The following is a 19,768-nucleotide window of genomic DNA, read 5'->3' as shown; positions in this document are numbered from 1 at the left end:
AAAATCAATAGATGTAATTAAGTTAACAATACACACAAAGTTTGTAGAAGAAGACTTGCATTCGATTTTTTGTAAAATATATCTTTTAGAAGAGATGAAAAGTTTTAAATATGACTAAGCCTCATATTGAGCATTAGTCTCATAATTTAAAAGATCAAAACTTATGAAAATATATTGAGACCCCATTAGAAAGCTAAAAACTCTAATTATAATGGTGATTGGAAAAAAAAATGAATCATAAATGATATTCTAACTAATTTTAAAACCTAAACATAAATATTACAAAATGTGAGAATTTTCCAAAAAAAATTGAAAATAAATGAAAAAGAAAGAGAGAGAATACAGGACTAGCACCAAGATGTTTGTCTGTTGGAGCACTGAATTGACTACTAGATTGTGGGTTTAGATTAGTGCTGAAAATGAATCAGTTGAACTCAACTTGATGTGATTTGATAAATTGGTTTGATTTAAAGCTCCGTTTAATTTGATATAAACTTTCTTTTTAAGCTTGAAATCAACTCGATTGGATTTAAATTATAATTATTTTATATTTATTTCTTAAAAAATAAAAGTAATATGAAATCAATTATAAAAATTTAATAATAAAAATTATATTAATATTTATACACATATGCATGTATATTAATATATATCAAGTTGGTTTATGAACTAAATTTAACAAATTAATCATTAAATTGAGTCTTAAATTATGTTTAACTTGATTCGATTCATTTTCAGTGATATTCTAAGTCATTAGATTAACTAACAATGATATATGATCTATATTCCATTTCATTATTTAATCTTATTTTTTCTTTCCCCACTAATTTATTTTGGGATGCATCGACAAAACATAGCGTCTTTTATTCATGACTTAGAATATAGATGGCTGCAAGAAGCTGCTCAGAAAAAAGGACTTTTCACTCTTCGATCTTCCCCTCACTTGCCAAAACTCCCTTTCTTGTATGTTTGGACAAAAGAATTTCAACGGCCAAACACCTTTGCCATATCTGATATCAAATTCGGTTAGGCATAGATAATGGCCAGAAAGGTACCTTATTTCTTGCTTTAGATAACACCCCATATATTATACTCGTGCACTTAACCAGTTTCTGCACATGTAGGTGACTGTGGTTGCAATTAGTTGCATTTTGAGCACGTTTCACTATAGTTTTGCTTGCCTTTTCAGAACAACATGTTAAAAATGCATGACTTGTATGGGATAATTCACATTTTACATGTGAAAAATGCATGACTAGTATGGGATAACAGTTCAATAGTTGAAAAGTGTCACAGATTTGAAGTACCTCTAAAATTTTATAGCTAGGCACCATCTATATTAAGCATTGAAGTGGGAAGTTTCTCCAAAATGATCAAGCAAAAGGACAAACAACTTACATACAAATAAACTGTGGAAACCATAGTGGTGGTAATAGTTTTCATTTATCACTTGATTATATGGGTTTCATTAATTAATCCCGTCATTTTACAGTAATGAATTGTTGCAAACTGTGTAGGCTATAGCAGAGATCGTTGAAATAAATGTTTGGTGGCTCTGTTCTCATCCAATCTAATTTACCTACCATTAAGCTTAAAATATAAGTTTTTTTATATTTATTTTATTTTTAAAACAGTACTTATTACTTATTAGTTATTACTCTTATGTTATTATAAAATAAATTAATTAATGTGTAAAAGTTTTTTTTACTGCAATTAATGTGTAAAAGTTAAACACAAAATAAAGGATATATAAAATAAGTATAGTTTTTAATATAAAAATATCGTAGGGACTGGAATAATACATAAATAAATAAGTTCATTTCCAAATATAATTACATCGAATTAAAAAATAAGTTAGTACTAGAGTAGAACATTCTAATGGTACAATTCTTTACATTGCATAACTTTATTATTTATAATTTATATATGAATATCATTTTTTTATAACTTCAATGAATCTTAAGTACATTTTTTTCCAATAATAGTGCAACTTTAATGAATCACAAGTAACATATATTTATATAAATAACTACTTTTTATATATAATTACCACGTCAACATTTTTTAATTGTGCAATTCTGCTTAAATTATTTTTTTACCTGACTTTTAATGGCTTAAAAATTATTTGAAATTTAAAATACAAATCCGTATTTGAATTGGGATTTTATTTTTCATATTTTTATTTTTTCAATTATTAAAATATAACTAAATTATTTATAGTTAAATATTTTAAAATAATAATAATAATAAAATAATTAAGTTAAGAATAAATTTTAATTCTTAAATTAAGTTTTTTATTGTTTATTATTTTTATATTTTTTAATTGAAATTTAATTAATAACTTAATATATGATTTGTATACAAATATATGAATAAATTAAAACTTTAAAAAAAACATGAGGCGAGTTTCTTGAATTTTTTTAAAATTCGGTAAAACTCGACAAAAACAGGATTGAGTTTAATTTTTTTATTTCTACCTCTCACTTGATCTTGAACTTGTCTTTCTTTTGGGGAAATGGGGTGGGGAGAATCAAACCCTCCCCTACTTAGCATACATTTCATGTTTAATAAGAGTTTCAAAGATAATTTTATTTAAAAAAATTAACTTAAAAGCTCCTTTAAAAGGAAAGTTTTATTTTTTTTTCCCAAGTCGATTAATTCAAGATGAGAGGGAGGGAAGATGTTAAGGTGTATAATTTATTTTTAAAGTTATTTCACTTAACTTTTTTAAAGAGTGTTTTACATGATGAAGGAGATTTAACTCAATTTTTTAAATGAGTTGTTGTAAACTCCTTTATCTAATTTTAATTCTTATAGGAAAAAAATATTTTGCATGTAATATTTTTTAACACATGCATTCTAACATATATTTTATCATTGATTAAAATGAATTGAAAATCACAAAATCATAAGTGAGGTTCATTAAATAAGAAATGGGTTATAGATTATATTTTTTTAATAAATTTTAACTAATGAATGATGTGTTAGGTTGGAAAAATCATTTGTTCCATTATTTGGTTGTTTTAAATTTATTTTTAAAGTTATTTCACTTAACTTTTTTAAAGAGTATTTTACATTACAAAAGAGATCTAACTCAATATTTTAAACAAATTATAAGTTGTCGTGAATTCCTATGTTTGTTTTTTTTTAAAAAAAAGTATTTGGCATGTAATACTTTTTAACACTGTTATTTTAACATATTTTTTTGTTGATTAAAATGAATTGAAAATCACAAAATTAAAAAACATTAAAAATGTGTTAGGTAGGAAAAAAAACATTATTTCCATTGTTTGATCGATTTAAAAGTGGAAAGAAAGGATTAAAAAACATTTGAGATCCACATATTTTATTTTTCTCTCAAAATTAAAAGAAAAAAAATTGACTTATGTATTAAATGACTGTAATATCCTTATTTTTGTATTTTTTTTAATAGGAATATTTGTGTCTTTTACATACATATTTAACTTTTTCTTTTTTTTTCATTTTCATTCTTACCAAATAATTATAAAATCATTTCACTTTTTTTCCTAAACCAAATATATCTTAGGATAGTGTTTGGTTGGGGTGAAAATTAGCATTGAAAGTTGGGGTAGGAAGAAAACAAGCTGAAGTGAAACAATAGGAGTATTCGCTAGGTCATTGAAAGTGGTGGAAAGCATGTGAGTCTCCCACAAAATAATTTTACTCACCTAAAAAATGAGATGAAAGTGCACACTAGTAGTGGACCCATTCATGCAAGAGGGTGGATAAATACACCCCTCATTTTCATAAGTTACTTGCATTTATCTCAAAATTACCTATTTTTATGTTAGAATAAACCAATACATCCATTTATTTTAAGAAAACTATAAGTTATTTATCTTAAAATTTTATATTTTATACTTTTTTTATGAGCTTGAATTCATTACCTCATTTTTATGCGCCAATATATATTTTTAAATAAATTACTCCCATTTATCTTGGGTCCTAGATTTGCCACTAGTGCACACTAAATTTGTTCTATCGATCATTGAGTTCCCAAACTTGTCCCTCGTGTTGAAAGTATATTCGATTATGCAAAGCGCCTGGCTGCATCCATTTGAGAAGGCAACATCGAATACGTTGACAACATAATTGATCATGCTAGTGACACAATCGATTATGGTTGTTGTTTTTATATAAAAAAAAAAAAAATAGCACAAGTGACATAATCAATTATATTCCTCTTATATTTTTTTTTTTAAAAAAAATTGTAGCAAAAGAAAACACATCAACGTGAAGACACAATGAGAAATATATAAATACTTAATTTTTTTTTACCTATTACATCACTTTAATTCAAATTTTTCTTCTATTTTAAATTTCTTTTATATATATCGAACAACTTTATTTTTGACTTTCTTTCATTCATTTTGTTCTTTTTCATTCTCAACACTTTCATTTTATTTATTCATCCCAACCGAACACAACCTAAATGATTTTACAAATTGGTTTAACAATTTTCAATTTTCACTCTCTTTCATCCATTTTTGTTCTTTTTCATTACCAACAATTTAGTTCTTTTTTATTCATCCCAACTGAACACTACCTAAATGATTTTACAAATTGGTTTAACTATTTTTTTCAAGAAATAATTTCTTATACTTAAAAAAAAGATTAAATTAACTTTTTGTCCTCTAATTTATTTTTTAGATTTGATTTAGTCTTTTAATTTATTTTTTTAATTTGATCTTTTAATTTTTAAAATTAATTTAATTTGATCCTATCATCAAAATTTGATCAATGGTATTAAGAAATTATATTTTTTGTAATTATAAACCGTCAGATCATGTATATTTTTTAACATTATTAATTTAATTTAAACATAAGATCAAATTCAATCTATTTTAAAAAATAAATGATAAAATTAAAAAAAAAATAGCAAAACAAATCAAATCCAAACAATAAATTAGAGGAAAAAGTTAATTTAACCTAAAAAAAATTCTTAATATGCAAATTGGCATGGATGGGAAAATGACCTGCAATAGTTTTAAAAATGCAAGTCCTTGCTACGTACAGTTAGGCAGCAGTGATGTCCTCAGTTCTAAATGACATTTAGGCACTTAAAAGAAAGCTGTTGAACTGCCAATCTGCCAGCCACTCATCGTCTTCAATGATAATCAACTAAATTTTCTCAGCTTTCACTTAGCTGGCAACTGTCCTACAAACTATAACTCCAGGGAGCACCAAGGATAAGTCAATTGCAGGATCACTGGCTTCAAGTACTTAAAAAATCAAATAACTTTTTTTTTTAATGACTTTTCAATATAAGTACTATCTCCTTCTCATGTCTTTTAATATTTAATAAGGTTATGGCACATGAACTAAAGAATAGTTAACAAAATTACGAATGATTATATTTGGACTAAAATATATCTTGATCTTTCATACTTACATAGTCAATAGTCTTTTTTTTTTTTTGTGGGATATGAATTTAAGGTTTAGAAAAAAAATGTATTTTTATATTTTTTATTAAACGAAATTTATATTTTTTATTTTTATATCAATGAATTAGTTAAATAAAATGTGTGAGTATTATAAATTTCGGATATCATATTCAATTTCTACAAATAAAAAATATCAATAAATTTAGTTTTAAAATTTTTAAAAAATATGTGCATTTAGTCCCTCCTAACTTAAGAAAATAACGAATTCTTAAAATATAAAGAATAAATCCACATGTGTTTTAATTTTCTAGAACGGATGTTGAATATATGCCATCTCTTTTCCTTTAGTATATAACTTTGTTTAAATCGATCTTTACTAACTGAAGAATCTGAATCATTCCAGGTAGCCTTGTCACTGTTAGATTAATATCACTTGGATTTAAAAAGGTCTAAATATCTGAATAAGTGATCAATGATTTAATGGAGAACTCCAATTTCTAAGATTAATATTAGAACCAAAGCCTGAAAACATTGGCATCATTTTACAACAAATTAGTAATTTGTTATACTTATACAACTTTTTTTAAGAAAAAAAATCCAAGTGTTCATGCAATTATATATGCAAAGTCTCTAAAATTTCGACTGACTATCAAGTTTGTAGAGTAATTAACACGAGGTTGCTTAATTAGTGGTATTAATTTCAAATTTTTGACATGCAATTGTATTAAATGTTTTTAAAAAATAGGCTAAATGATTTATTAATTTGATCTTTTATTTTATTTTTTAAAATTTGATCCTTTCATCTCTTAAAAAGTTCAATTTGATTATTTTTTTATTGAGTTTAATTCTTTATTTTTAAAAAAATTATTTTGATCATTTATCTTTTTTTTTAATTTAATCCTTCAGTTATTTAAAATTGATGTAATTAATTATTTAAAAATAAATTTTTTTGTTAAAAAAAGTGAAGGGTAAAGAGAGAAAAGTGAAAAAAAAAATTAAATTATAAGTAACGTCAATCTTAAGTAGATTGAATGATGAAACTAAACCAAAAAAAAGATAAATGACTTTTTTTGGTTGAAAATAAAATGGAGGAGAAAAGGAGAAAAGTGAACAAAAAAGTTTATTTTTAAATGATTAATAATATTACTTTTAAATAGATTAAAGAATCAAACTTAACAAAAGGATAAGATAAAAGATCAAATAAACTTTTTAAAAATAAAAAGGACTAAACTAAAAAGAAAAAAAAGATAAATGATTAAATTAAACTTAAAAAAAAATAATCAAATTGAATAAAAAAAGTAAGATAAAAGACCAAATAGAGTTATTTATCCTAAAATATATGTGATTTCTATTTCTATATATATATATATATATATATATATATATATATATATATATATATATATATATATATATATTCTAAAACTACTATAATCTACGTTTTAAAGAAAATTTTTAACTTCTAAAAAATATAATTTAAAGAAGAGGTCTCAATCATTTTTAAGGAATATAATGGGAATGATGCGAAAGTGTTTAATGGTCAATTCAGGCCATAGCTTTAAATAAACACAACTCAGCCACTCCTAAATTTAATTAAATATGAATTATCTTATATTTGATAAAATTAATATGCTAAAACTCATGCTCATTCAAAAGATGTATACACGATTAATTAAAAAAGAATATAAAATATATTTAATTTATTAGATTATAATCTAACTATTAGTGTTATGTCTTGTACGTTTTGTTTCACCGGAAAAAAAAAATGTCTTGTATGTTTCCTCCTTTTCTATTTCTTGTTGATTTAGTAGATGTTTTTCCTATTGTGTTTTTTCGCGATTTAGTTTTTGAGGCTGTAGCCCTTGTTATTAAAAAAAAGTTGTATGCTCAAATCACAACAATATTATGGATCACTGGTTTTTGCAAATTACATTTTAGAAGATTTGTCAACTTTTTTTATTTGTGAAAAAATTATAAAATGTGTATTAAATTTTTCAGTTTATTTTTTATAAAGAAATAACACTATCAATGTTTAAAGTAGACACCATTTATTCACAGAAAAATAAAATAACAAACCACCAGTTAATGTTAAAAACAATATGATTAAAATTGTAAAAAATGGTATAAGCAGCATTGATGTGAGAAGTGATATTCTGCTATTTTTGTTAAGGACACAAACCAGTATCAAAAGTGACAGGGTAACGGCTGCAATCCAATCATGATGACGGCATGCAATTAACAACCACCTAGAAAAAAAATTGGCGTGATTTAATTAAAATGGTCCACCATTGGCTATCACAGCTTTTTTTATTTTTAACAACACATTGACCCATCTTGAGGATCACGAACCGCAATACAAATTTTAAAGATTTGATCTCGTTGTCTTACAATTAATAATATTATTTTCATTTTAAATTAATTATTATTTGAAAAGTTTTAATTTAAGTAAAAATATAATGATTTATAGTTTGAGAAAAAGGAAGATTAAAAAATCGAAAAGAATTAATTTAGTAATAATTTAAGATGAAATTATTTTTGTTGCGGAAAGATAAAATTAATAAAAAATAATTAATATTAAAATTAAAATATTAATAATTTACTATTTTTAAAATATAAAATGTTAAATAATAATGAATACTAGTATCAGAGAAAAAAATAAAGTATAATATAAAAGGTTTTTCTTAAGTTTCATAAAGTAATAGGAAGGAATATATTAGCATGTTGAGGAAATTGGCAAACGCCCATCTAAGAAAATTATTACAATTGCCTAAATTATTAGAAGAGTTTTATTTGATGATAGTTACATAAATAACCTTCAACACAAATACTATTTTTCTTTATAATGAGAAACACTATTTTTGAATAATGCTGTATGAAACTATAAAAAATACAGTAAAAGAAGATTGAATAGTATGTATATTAAAGATAAAGAAAACTTTTCATGATAATAAGAATAATATAAATAATACTAAGTTAAATGTGTAGTGAAGAATAAAGTGATCGTCCAGTGACAAATAAAAAAATATTTCAAACAATTAGTCAAATGAATACTTGGTGTGAAGTAATGATGAAAGATATAATAAGAATACTCGATAAACCTATTATGGAGAGAAGTATAAACATTTGGTTTATACTGGTTAGTTCAACCTGAGTTACATCTAATTCTTCTTTACTTGCTGGTAAAGGGTTTTACTAATCAAAAATTGATTACAAAACAAGTATTCTAACCCGTCACTTCTAGTTTTACAAGTATTATTAACACCACTTCTGGCATCTTCTTAGACTTTTCCTAAATCTAAGAACCTAAATATTTTTTAACATTAAGTGACTCATGACTTTTACAAACAAATGTTTGAATGAATACAAGTATTTTTAACACTCAAAAAGTGAATATACAATTAAGCACAAATACAAAATTACTTTGTTTCGCAAAGGATAAACAATATATATCGTCGTGTTTTTAGAAGAGGTTCGCTTCAAGTATTTTTCTTTTGCTCTTGTTCTATCTTTTTCTCGTTTTTTATTAGTTGTTTCATTGAGAGAGACATTCTTTTATAGACTTTAGTGACGTATTTGTTATGGGATCTATGTCATTATCTTGAAAGGACCATTGTCTCACATGAAGGAATGAGGCGATGTGTCAAGTTTTGATTGGCGAAGATTTTATATAAAGTATAGACAACGTCATGTGCTTTTTGTCTGCTCTAAAAGTGACCTTCAAGGAAATATTTCACATATGCCTTTTATTATCTTCTATACTATCATTTTCTTAAATTCAAACGTTTAGTTATTCAAATGTAAGAGAGACAAATAAAATTTGAATAAAATAGTACATGTGCACTTCCCTTTTCCATGATACTTAGTCTTTAAGACTGGACACACAAGTTTACCTTATAACAGTGTGTTACACTGATATGTACAAGAGTGGATACTTATTGAATATAGCGTGTTGGACGCTAGGTTAAAACAAAACATACTCTTTATAGATGTGGACGATATTTAATGTTACAAATTCCTTTAACATAGTAATCCTATTCACTTCTCAAAACTCATTAAAATATCAATAATTTATACTTATTATATTACATCAAAATTTAAGGTGAATAAGATGTATGGTCATCCAGACCTAACAATGTAAAACATAAAGGAAATAGATTGAGATGAACGAATTAAAAAGAATGAAATAAAAATGTGTGTTGTTTGGATTAATAGAATTAAGAAAGAAAAAATAATCTCTTTATAGTTGTGTTGGTTAGATTGAAAAATAAATTAAACAATAGTTAGAAATAAAAAAAACATGAATAAGGAAAATATATTGTAAATAAAAAAAAAGGTAATTGCAATTTTAGTTTTTTCATGTAAATGTAATTTAATAATGCAAATAAAAAAAAAAAACTTATTTACGAGAAGAAGATTAGAAGAGAAGGAAAAATGGTATGTTTAACTTAATTTTTGCTTAAGGAATATAATTAATTGCACTTTTAATTTTTGTAAATATTGTAATTATGTGATTTTAGTCTTTTAAATTTCAATTGAGTTAATTAAGTTTCTCAATGTATCATAAATGCATAACTTTAGTACTCATGTTCCATTTGTGTCAATTATTTTAGTCTTTTATCTTAAAATTTTTATAGACATAATAGTTATATGATAATGTCAATATAATGTCTTGTTGATATAATAATTAAGTTGACACTTGACATGCTTATATAATTTTTTTATTTAACATGTGTAATTTTATTCCATCAAATTTTATTATTAAACAATTTAGTGCTTAAATTTTATAATTGTACGATTTTAGTCACCAAAATTTTGTAATAATAATAACAGTTTTAAGTCCTCCAAATTTTCATAATAATAATTGTCATATCTTTAATGTAATAGACCTTATCCTATGAAGTCTATATATATATAACTTATTATGTACTTTACGTTCATATTTCATCTCGAAATAAATATGATCCAAAAAAACAAAAAAACAAAAGAGACATCAATGATCCATATTCTTTTATGAGAAAAAGATAAATAGATAAGAATTATCCTATTTATTTGTATGTAACTTTTTTTTTTACTTTTATGATAACAAAGATTAATCTAATTGATATGAATTAAATTTATATATTCTACATAAGCACAAGTTCATATCTTGTTGTTAATCGGTATATTTTTTTTTTTAACCAACTCACCTAAATTCTTACGAAAAGAACCCTTTTATTATTTCTAGCAGAATGTAAATATACAATTACAACGCATCGGTTTAAAAGGTTTTATATATATATATATATATATATATATATATATATATATATGTGTGTGTGTGTGTGTTAATAAAATTTTAACCCAAAAAAAATACTCAACACCAACTGCACCTAGACGGCGTCGTTTCGCAAGGAGACCCAGGCTATAAAACGCGGGAGAATTTGAAATGCAACGAAGAAAAACAGCGATGGAATTGCTCAAGCTTTCGAAGCTGAAGCTCCAACTACAAGCCCTCGTCGCCGAAGCTCGAGATCTCAGGGTAACGATCACCGTCTCCGAAACCAATCGCCAATTCGCCGCGGCTGTTTTCTCTTCAACTAACCCTCTCACACTTTCAGGACAGGGAACGCTCCGCCACCGAGCAGCTCCACCTTCTAATCCAGGTTTCCGATTCCCTTCAATTAGGTCAAGTTTCTTCATCGCGTAGCGTAGCGCTTCGAATATTTCCATGTTGATTCGGTTTGCCTCGTTCGAGAGCAGAAGCTGAAGCGGAACGAGGAGGAGTGCGGCAGAAAGATACAGGAATTGCTGGACGAGTTGGCTTCTGTTAAAGAGGAGCGCCAGAAACTGGAGAGAAAGGTTTTGGGGAATTTAATGTTTGTGCAATTGTTGAAAAAAAATTTCTACGTCAAAAAGTGGAAATTAATGTATTTGTGTTTGTACATTGTAATGCAGGTGATTTATCTTGAGAACGATAATGTGCTGCTTGAGAACAAGCAGAAAGAGTTGAAGGGAACGCTGAATAATTTACTTCAGTCTAGGGAAAACTTTGTGAATGCTTACGAGGTTTTTGTGTGTGATTGGCGCTTTTATTATCTGATATTTATGTTACTGCATAAACCGTGGTAACTTGTAAGTTAAGGGAAAAAAGATAATACTAGTGAGTATTGCAATATCTTCCCACAACATTTTCCTACTAATGCATAAAATGTCATGCAAACATAAAATAAAAATAAAAAATCAATGCTTTCTTTATGTAATTAGTAGGAGAATTAGTATGAAGATGTTGCAGGAGAATTTAGAATTATTCAATGCTGAATTTCTAAATGATGAAGGGAAGAGAGCTCCCCTCCCACCTGCGCAGTTTTTTTAATAACCTTTTATTGATCCATTTGGTAAACAAACAAAGTGTAACTGAATTTGAGCATTACTGAAATTGGTGAGTTTAGTTTTGGGGCATTTGTCAGGTAACTTTGCAATCAAATTTGGTTCATTTAATATGTTTAACCTGACAGTCCGATCCCTCAAAAAGAAAAACACACAAATACACTTGGTTAGCTTGCAAGGAAATTATATGTTACTTTGGGCCTTGTATTTCATTGTCAATTCTGTGGGTCTCCTACTATAGCTATTACTTGTTCGTTGTTCCTAATCCAATCCGCGTGTTTGGCATGACTGAAATACCACCATCACAATGAAGGCCCCTTCCTACTTTATGGGGGAACTAATAAATGTTGGAACTTGGAACTCTCCTAATTATGGACTGCGATTGATTGTTTACTTGGGTTTGAATAATGGGTTATACAGGAATCTACTTCTCAAATGAAACGTTCAATTGAAGCCAAAGATAGGATGCTCAGTGTCCTTTCAGAGAAAATAAGCTCTTATGTAGCATTGTTTGATTCAATAGAGAAGGAGGCGTTTTCTATCAAGCAAATTGTGGATAAAGTCCAGAACGTTGTCAATGATAGAGAGGAAGTTGGTAAGTAGTTTCCTAACTAGTACTGTCTCTAAAGTGTGCTCATTTGTGGATATCCATACAAACAATAGAAATTTAAGTGCTGATTCAATTATTTTTTTATTTCCTTTATTCAGTGGCCGGCTTGAGAAACAAAATGGATTGGGTCTCTGCATTTGAAAAAGAATTTGTTGGTAATTTAGAAATCCTGTTAACCTGTCCTTCATTTTAAAACATGGTAATACTTAGTATGATATAAATAATAGCTGTATATATGTGCTGTGTTGCATACCATCTAAGTTTTTTCAACTGAAAAATCCTTCCTTTTTGTTACAGAAAATATCTCTGATCTAAGAAATAAACTGGAAAACAATGAGTCTGAATTAAGAAGAAAGGATAGAATCATCTCAGAACTTGAAGCAAAGCTGGATGTGGCAAAAGTTTGCAACCATAACCAAGCTCAAATGGAAGATATATCCATACCTGCATTGAATATTTATCTGTCAAACACCAAAATTTTATTTGCACTTTCATCTATGGGTTCTTTTTTAATATTTTCTTAACCAGTCTCACATTCAGAAAACTTTATCTGCAAAGGATGCGGAGATACATAATTTAATTTCAGACAAAGAGGTTTAATATTTAATTTCTTTATTATATTTATGACTTCTGATTGAAAGTCCTTACGATTTCTAATCATTTTTTTTTAAAATAATCCAAAGGTTTTACATTATGAAGTTGGAAGCTTAAGACTTGTCTTACAGAGGATTCAGGATACTGTAACAAATATGAATGAAGAGGTAAATCGAATCCATCATTTTCTAGGAAGAAGGACTTGATTTTTCAACACAATTTCTGACTTAAAGTCTTAAATCTAATGTGTGTATTTAGTCCACTTTTTTAAATTATCTATATGGAGTATTGTAATTTTAAATGTATATGAGGACAATAAAAAAACAATTTTCCTGGCACTGGAACTCTGGAAGCACATTTTTCCACCTTGCACTTTGTTGAAGAAAGACACAACTACACAAGTATGCGTGTTTCTATTTCAATGAATAGTTGTAAAATTCTTCATCTGCTTCATAAGTCATAACTTAGGACTGTCTGTATAGTCAGTTTCACAAATAATTCTTATTCCACTGTTTCTAAACACCATCCAAGGAGCATATTCTATTTTATTTATGTTTATATGATTATATCAGCGCAATCCAATCTATGATGCTTATTTTTATTCCAGGACAAAAGGTTATTCTCATCAATTTTGCAACATAAAGAAGCAATTATAACGGATATGGACATTGTAGGTAACGGGTAAGGTTAATTTATTTAATGGTACATCTGTTAATTTTTAGAAATTACTGTCTGAATTTATAGGCTTAATACAGAAAAAAAACTCTCTTGGAGTTAGACATGTCTTTCCTAGACAGCTGGTTCATTGTTGGTCATTGTCCATTTTAGTAAGCACGTGAATCGTACCTGATAATCAATGAAGAGAAGATATTGGGCTTTCCTTCATTTCTAGCCTTGCAGTTGAATAGTTGAATTATTTCATTCTCATTAAAATAAAAACATCACTTACCTAGGATGGAAGATGTTCAAAACAACGAAGAGAAGGCTCAGGAACCTACTTGATTGCTCTCTTAAAAGACTCAGGTTTGTTCAGTCTTTCAATTTGTTTGTAAACACTGTAGTCATATTGATTGAAACTGACTATATTCACAACAATCCATATTGTTTATAGCTTCATTTGTTTTTGACATGAGGAAGAGTAACTTTGAACCATGGCAGTCAATAAAGAACACATTTTTCTTGAAGAAGAATTTTTTTTATACTTTCATCTTAGACTTTATTGTGAGGAATTGGTTGATTAACCTGGTCCACAAATAGCCAAAGAAGCACCAAATTGCTGTTTTCACAAACGAACTTGAGAATGAAAAATTCTTAGTTTAGCTCTTTGTTTAAGATTTGTTGTGTATTCTTCAACATTTCAAAAATAAAGAGAGCAACTCATAGCTTATTGTTGCAAAGAGAGTTCAGTTTCTTTGAGTTAATTCGAAAACCAAAATATATAAAATGAACATCATCCATGTGCTGAAGACATGTAGCCAATGTAGAATTATCAAAACAATCTAAGAGAAGCCATTATAAATAAATGAATAAAAGACGAAGCTGCTGGCAAACTAGTGCAAAAGATTCCCCCTTGAGTCTTCTTGAGTGAGTTTGAGACTGGGTAATCAATACTGTGACTATAATCCATAGATCTTGTAACGGAAGAAAGGAAAGAAATAGAAAAAGTTCAATGACACAGTGATTAGAAGACCATTGAAATAGAACCTTCACATGAGGTTAGAAAGGTAATTAGCGACTTTATTATGCATGGGCAATATCCGACGTTAGATATTAAAATCTATAGGCACAAACTTTCACAGGTTTGAAGTATTTTTCCGTTTTCTGCTTGATCTAATCACCCTCCTCCCTGTTTCTTCTAAATTGGCTGTGGACATCTGATGTTTTGAAATGATGCTTTAGTTTATTTCATGCTTGTTATTCATCAGTAATTTATTTCAGTCATTGAGCACAATCACTATTTTGAAGGCAAGTGTGGTATGCATTTGTTTTATTGTGTAGTGGAAATGTTTTGGGCTGACGATGGATTGAGACCAAAATGATCAACAGAAGGATTCACTACACATCCATCTGCGTCTTTGATAACAGGCAGACTGGTATGAGTTTCTTTCTGCTTGTACAAGATGTGTAAATTAATAGAAAATTGAAAGATGTGCTCATAAATAATTTAAGTTTTTGAGCACTTCAAAGTTCAAACTGTTTTTGAACCCCTTCCGCTAATGTCTGATCATATTCTTTAGTGTTTGGGATAATTATGCAACAAGTGTTGGTGTTCAACAATGCAAATAATTTATTTACCTGGTGAATATTTGTTTACTCAGATCCTATTTTGATTTTTTTAAACAGCAAAAAGACATCCTATTTTGATTAAGTTGGATATTAGGCTCAAGTGGGGAGGAAGGTTGAGAATGTACATATAATGACACTTGAAAGCATGGTTTGATTCTCAATTTTTATTTTTATTTTTCTCATGATTGTTAAATTGAAGAGCAATCTCCAATTATTCAATTTATTAGATCTTGAATTTTGATGACCTTTTTTAAGCGATTCTTAGAAGAATGGATTAAGGAAAAATCTATGAATATCTCAACTACAAGAAAATATTTCATGATATACAATTTGAGCCCTCACCACTCGTCAATGCGTTGTGTTCTTTGACTTATTATTACTCTAGATGGTGAAGATGTTATTGATTGTAAATCAATAGAGTTATTTGGACAGAAGGATGGAAAGAATAGTGGAAAACTAAACAATTATACAATATTTGTCTTATATTTCACGATGAGATTATTTAGCTAGTTTCTAGTAAAATAAAATATTTTCTAGAATTGGAATGTTGTGTAGTTGTATTTACGAATGCAGCAACCTAAACCCAATTCGATCTTTGATATTATCTGACTTCCATTTGATACTTTTGTAGTTTCATTTGCCTTTTAGTGAGAATAAATATCCTACTTATTAAATGAAGAAATAATTAATGTATTTTATGTGTTTGAAATATTAAATGTATTTTTTCATTTAATGCTTATTTTAGTAAGAGAATTAATAGGATGGTATGATAAGAAGATATATCATTACTTTTGTAATTCTCACCCTTTCATAAGTTCTAACGGGATGAAGTATTGTCCTGCTTTTGAATTTTGTATTTATCATCCTTTTATTGTTGACAAACCATGGTTTGGTCCAGTGGAAAAGTAATTTTTCTTCACTTCTTTTGAAACCATGGATCATGACCCACAAATACAAAATCATTATCCAGAACAATTCAACCATGATTTCATTGAACATGTTATTAGTGGATGAAATTTAGTTTTTAATCACCAAACCAAGCTTAGAGATGTGCAAATTATAACATACACTTAATTCTTTGTCATTTCCCCCATATTGCTATTGATTTTCCTTTCCTAAACTCAAGTCTCAATGGGGAAGGACCTTTGGCTCAACGATTCGCGAGTCCCCCACCCCACCCCATAAAATTGGTTTGCCTCAAATTCTAAATCTTTATATCAATTTATTGAATTGGGAATAGGAACTACTTGTATAAAGTTAAACTATTAGACTATATTTGAATGTGATGATCTGGTTGCATCGTTTTGTAAAGGTGGGAGTTTTATTTTTCTTTTGTTTATTTGGTGAGGAAGGGTATGTTATGAACTTTTTTTTTATACTAAACTTGATCACAACTTGTGTCAAGTTTGTTTTGTTAATGAAAAGATTTAGCTTATAAAAAAATTTGACCATATTTGAATAATTAAGATAAGATAATAGCACGTGATTAACTAGTTTTTACAGAATTTGAGAAAATTTTCTCCCGTTAGTAAATATATTCTAATTAGTATTCTAAATTCAAAGTTTATTTTTAAAGATAATTTGTGTATTTTTATGACAAATTTATGATTTTTCCTTATTTTGAATTAAAATTTAAACAGTATTTATAGGTTTTTAATTGGATGACTTTAACTAAATTAACCTGTTTTTCATGGGATTAGTTTGATTCGAGTTTTTTTTTGTTGAAAAATCAAATCAAATCTAGGCAATTATTTCATGCACCTTTCAAATTGCTTCATACTCATAATCTGGAATGTAAAATTATATTTCAAAAGACCTTTAATGTAAAAATTTACTTTTTAGAAAAGTTTTTTCAGAATGTAATTTTACATTCTTGAATTGGTGTTCTAGAAGCTTAAAAGGGTGCAGGAAGTAAAATTGAAGATACAAGAAGCAATTGCCCCAAATCCAAACTAAATTGAATTGATTAATTTTAATGGGTTTGAATTTTTTTCTCTCCATATACACCTTACTTAGAGTGCATGGTTCGTTTATTGGTGGGTCATATTGTATAGGGTTGGGAAACGTTAGTGGAATGGGTGTTGCTAAGTGCACCCAGCATTTTTGCATTTTTTCAATTTTGCCCTTTCATTCGTAAGATTTTTTTTTTAAAAAAATATTTGTGACGAATTAATTTAAAATTAATGGCCCAAACAAGAATTGAACTTTTGACTTTTAGGTTATTAGCACAACACTCTAACCAACTAAGCTAATGAGCAAATTCTATTATAAAATAAATAATGTTGCTATACATAATACTAAAAATTTTAATGCATATTTAATGCGCATGTAAATTTAAATAATTAATTTTGTGGCAATTAATTTTGATATAAATCATATGAATTATTTAATTCGTATATTTTTTTATGAATAAAAAATATACAAAATAAATAATTTGTATGATTTATATCAAAATTAATTGTCACAAAATTTATTATTTAAATTTACATGCGCATTAAATATACATTAGAAATTTTAGTGTTATGTATAGTAACATTATTTATTTTATAATAAAATTGACTCATTAACTTAGTTAGTTAGAACGTTGTATTAATAACAAGATAAAGTTCATCCATAAGAGTCATACTACATACATACGGATGAAATTCATCCATATGACTCGTATGAATAAAAAGATAAAATTGAAAAAATGCAAAAATACTGGTGCACCAATGGGTGCACCTAGCTACGAGCTAGTGGAATTAGTGGGTGTAGATCTCCAACACCAACAGTACCATAAATAAGAACTCCATGTCCTCTTTGCATGGGGTAATGAGAGGTAAGTACAATACATAGGTTTAGTTCAATGCTAGAAAAACTGAACAATAGTTGCTAAATCAAAACTTGTCGAAGCATACGGGCATTAGATTCTACGGTACCAAGAAAAACGTAACCATGTTGCTACAATGCTACTATTACCAAAAAACCACTCAGAAATTTGTAGGATTTCGAGTTTCGACGATCAATAATTCGTCAAATACAGTTGTAACTTGTTTTTCTTTGTTAGGCCTTTTCTTTTAGGACAAACTGTAATAATGCATGATGCCACTGCCACCACTCATTTATTTCCTTTTTTTTCTAAAGTAAATTAAAATGATTATTTATGTGATTTACTCTTATTTCATTGGACATTTATGTTTTTTTATTCTATAAAAATATTATAATTGTTGATTTTTTTTTCACTTGGCCACTCCTTGATGTTTTTTATCACCTATATCATTTGTTTTTATTACACTTCTCACCCTTCTCTTTTTTGGCTTTACTTTTAGAGTAAATTGTAATGATTATTATTGTGGTTTGCTTTTATTACACTACTATTTTTGTTGAACCCTACAAAAAAAAATATCATAATGGTTAGTTTTTCGTTTCACTAACCACCCTTTGATGTTTTAAACGTGGGAAAAGTTACTTTGAGAAGGTAAAGTCAACAACGGGATAGCTTCCGTGAAGAAAAAAGTAACTAAAAATCCAAAGTAATACCATTCACTAATTGTTGCTCCAACTCCATGATTTATGACATAATTTGATGTTTCCACTTATGGGCGTCATGATTTATCTTATATTTGAGTTTGAAGAGAGTAGATAATTTAGAAATTATCGAAATAATATTTTTTTGGCTTATAATAGTTTTATCTCTACAAAATATTCTATTTAGGGTTTTAGTTCTTCAAAGATTTTTTTAGTTTTAATCTATAATGTCAAATAACAATATTAATTGATAATACAACATAATAATGTTAAAAGTTTATTATTTACTATATCATTAAGGAGTCTGATAAAATAATTACGTATATTTTTTTAAAATTATATTTTTAAATCATTTTTTATTTAGAACATTTAATGATGTCAAACTTGATGAATCATTATAATCAAAGTTTATTAAACAAGACATATGAGGTTATCTCCTTAGGTAACAATATTAATTAATAACAAAATTGATAAACGGATAATTTATTAACTTGTTATGTTATAATAAGTTTGAAAAGATAATTATGCATATTTTTTTATAAATTATGTTTTAAATTAATTTTCATTTGTATAAAGTAATTAATAAATTTCAAATTAATTGATGAGTAATTAAAAATATAAATTACCAGAAAATGCTACAAGTAACTATTTAGTTAACTTTTTTAATGATGTGATAAGTTATTAAGCTATAAACATCATAACTACATCATAATTAACACTAACTTAATAGTTGATAATAAAAAAAAACCAAATATTTTAAATTTATAGAGACTAAAATATAAAAATATATTTAAAAAACTAAAATAAAAAGATAGAGTACGTAGTATTTTATAAGTATTAATTGTTATTTGAGCCTAATTATTTTTGGTATAGAAGATGTGATAATTATTTGACAGAACTGTTTTTCTTCCACAGTAATTCACACTTTAAAATTCAAATATTTGATACCTCATCATTCTTTTCTAACTTTGTTCAAAGCACGAGAAACAAAGACAGGATA

At 27.0% G+C, this 19,768-nt stretch overlaps 1 protein-coding gene across 1 annotated transcript; it reads left to right on the top strand.

Annotated features, from left to right (window-relative positions):
• Positions 1-10,851: 10,851 nt before the first annotated feature.
• On the top strand, positions 10,852-15,497 carry LOC114370368 (chromosome partition protein Smc). The gene is made up of 12 exons (XM_028327691.1): positions 10,852-10,923; positions 11,003-11,047; positions 11,145-11,243; positions 11,340-11,450; positions 12,192-12,366; positions 12,480-12,536; positions 12,679-12,815; positions 12,916-12,975; positions 13,065-13,142; positions 13,583-13,656; positions 13,929-13,998; positions 14,974-15,497. Exons 1-11 carry the CDS (start codon positions 10,852-10,854, stop codon positions 13,975-13,977), a joined length of 957 nt encoding a protein of 318 aa, XP_028183492.1. The 3' UTR covers positions 13,978-13,998; positions 14,974-15,497.
• Positions 15,498-19,768: the final 4,271 nt, after the last annotated feature.

This window comes from Glycine soja, chromosome 2, assembly GCF_004193775.1.
Source record: "Glycine soja cultivar W05 chromosome 2, ASM419377v2, whole genome shotgun sequence".
NCBI lineage: Eukaryota > Viridiplantae > Streptophyta > Magnoliopsida > Fabales > Fabaceae > Glycine > Glycine soja.
This window is presented reverse-complemented; position numbering and strand designations above follow the sequence as displayed.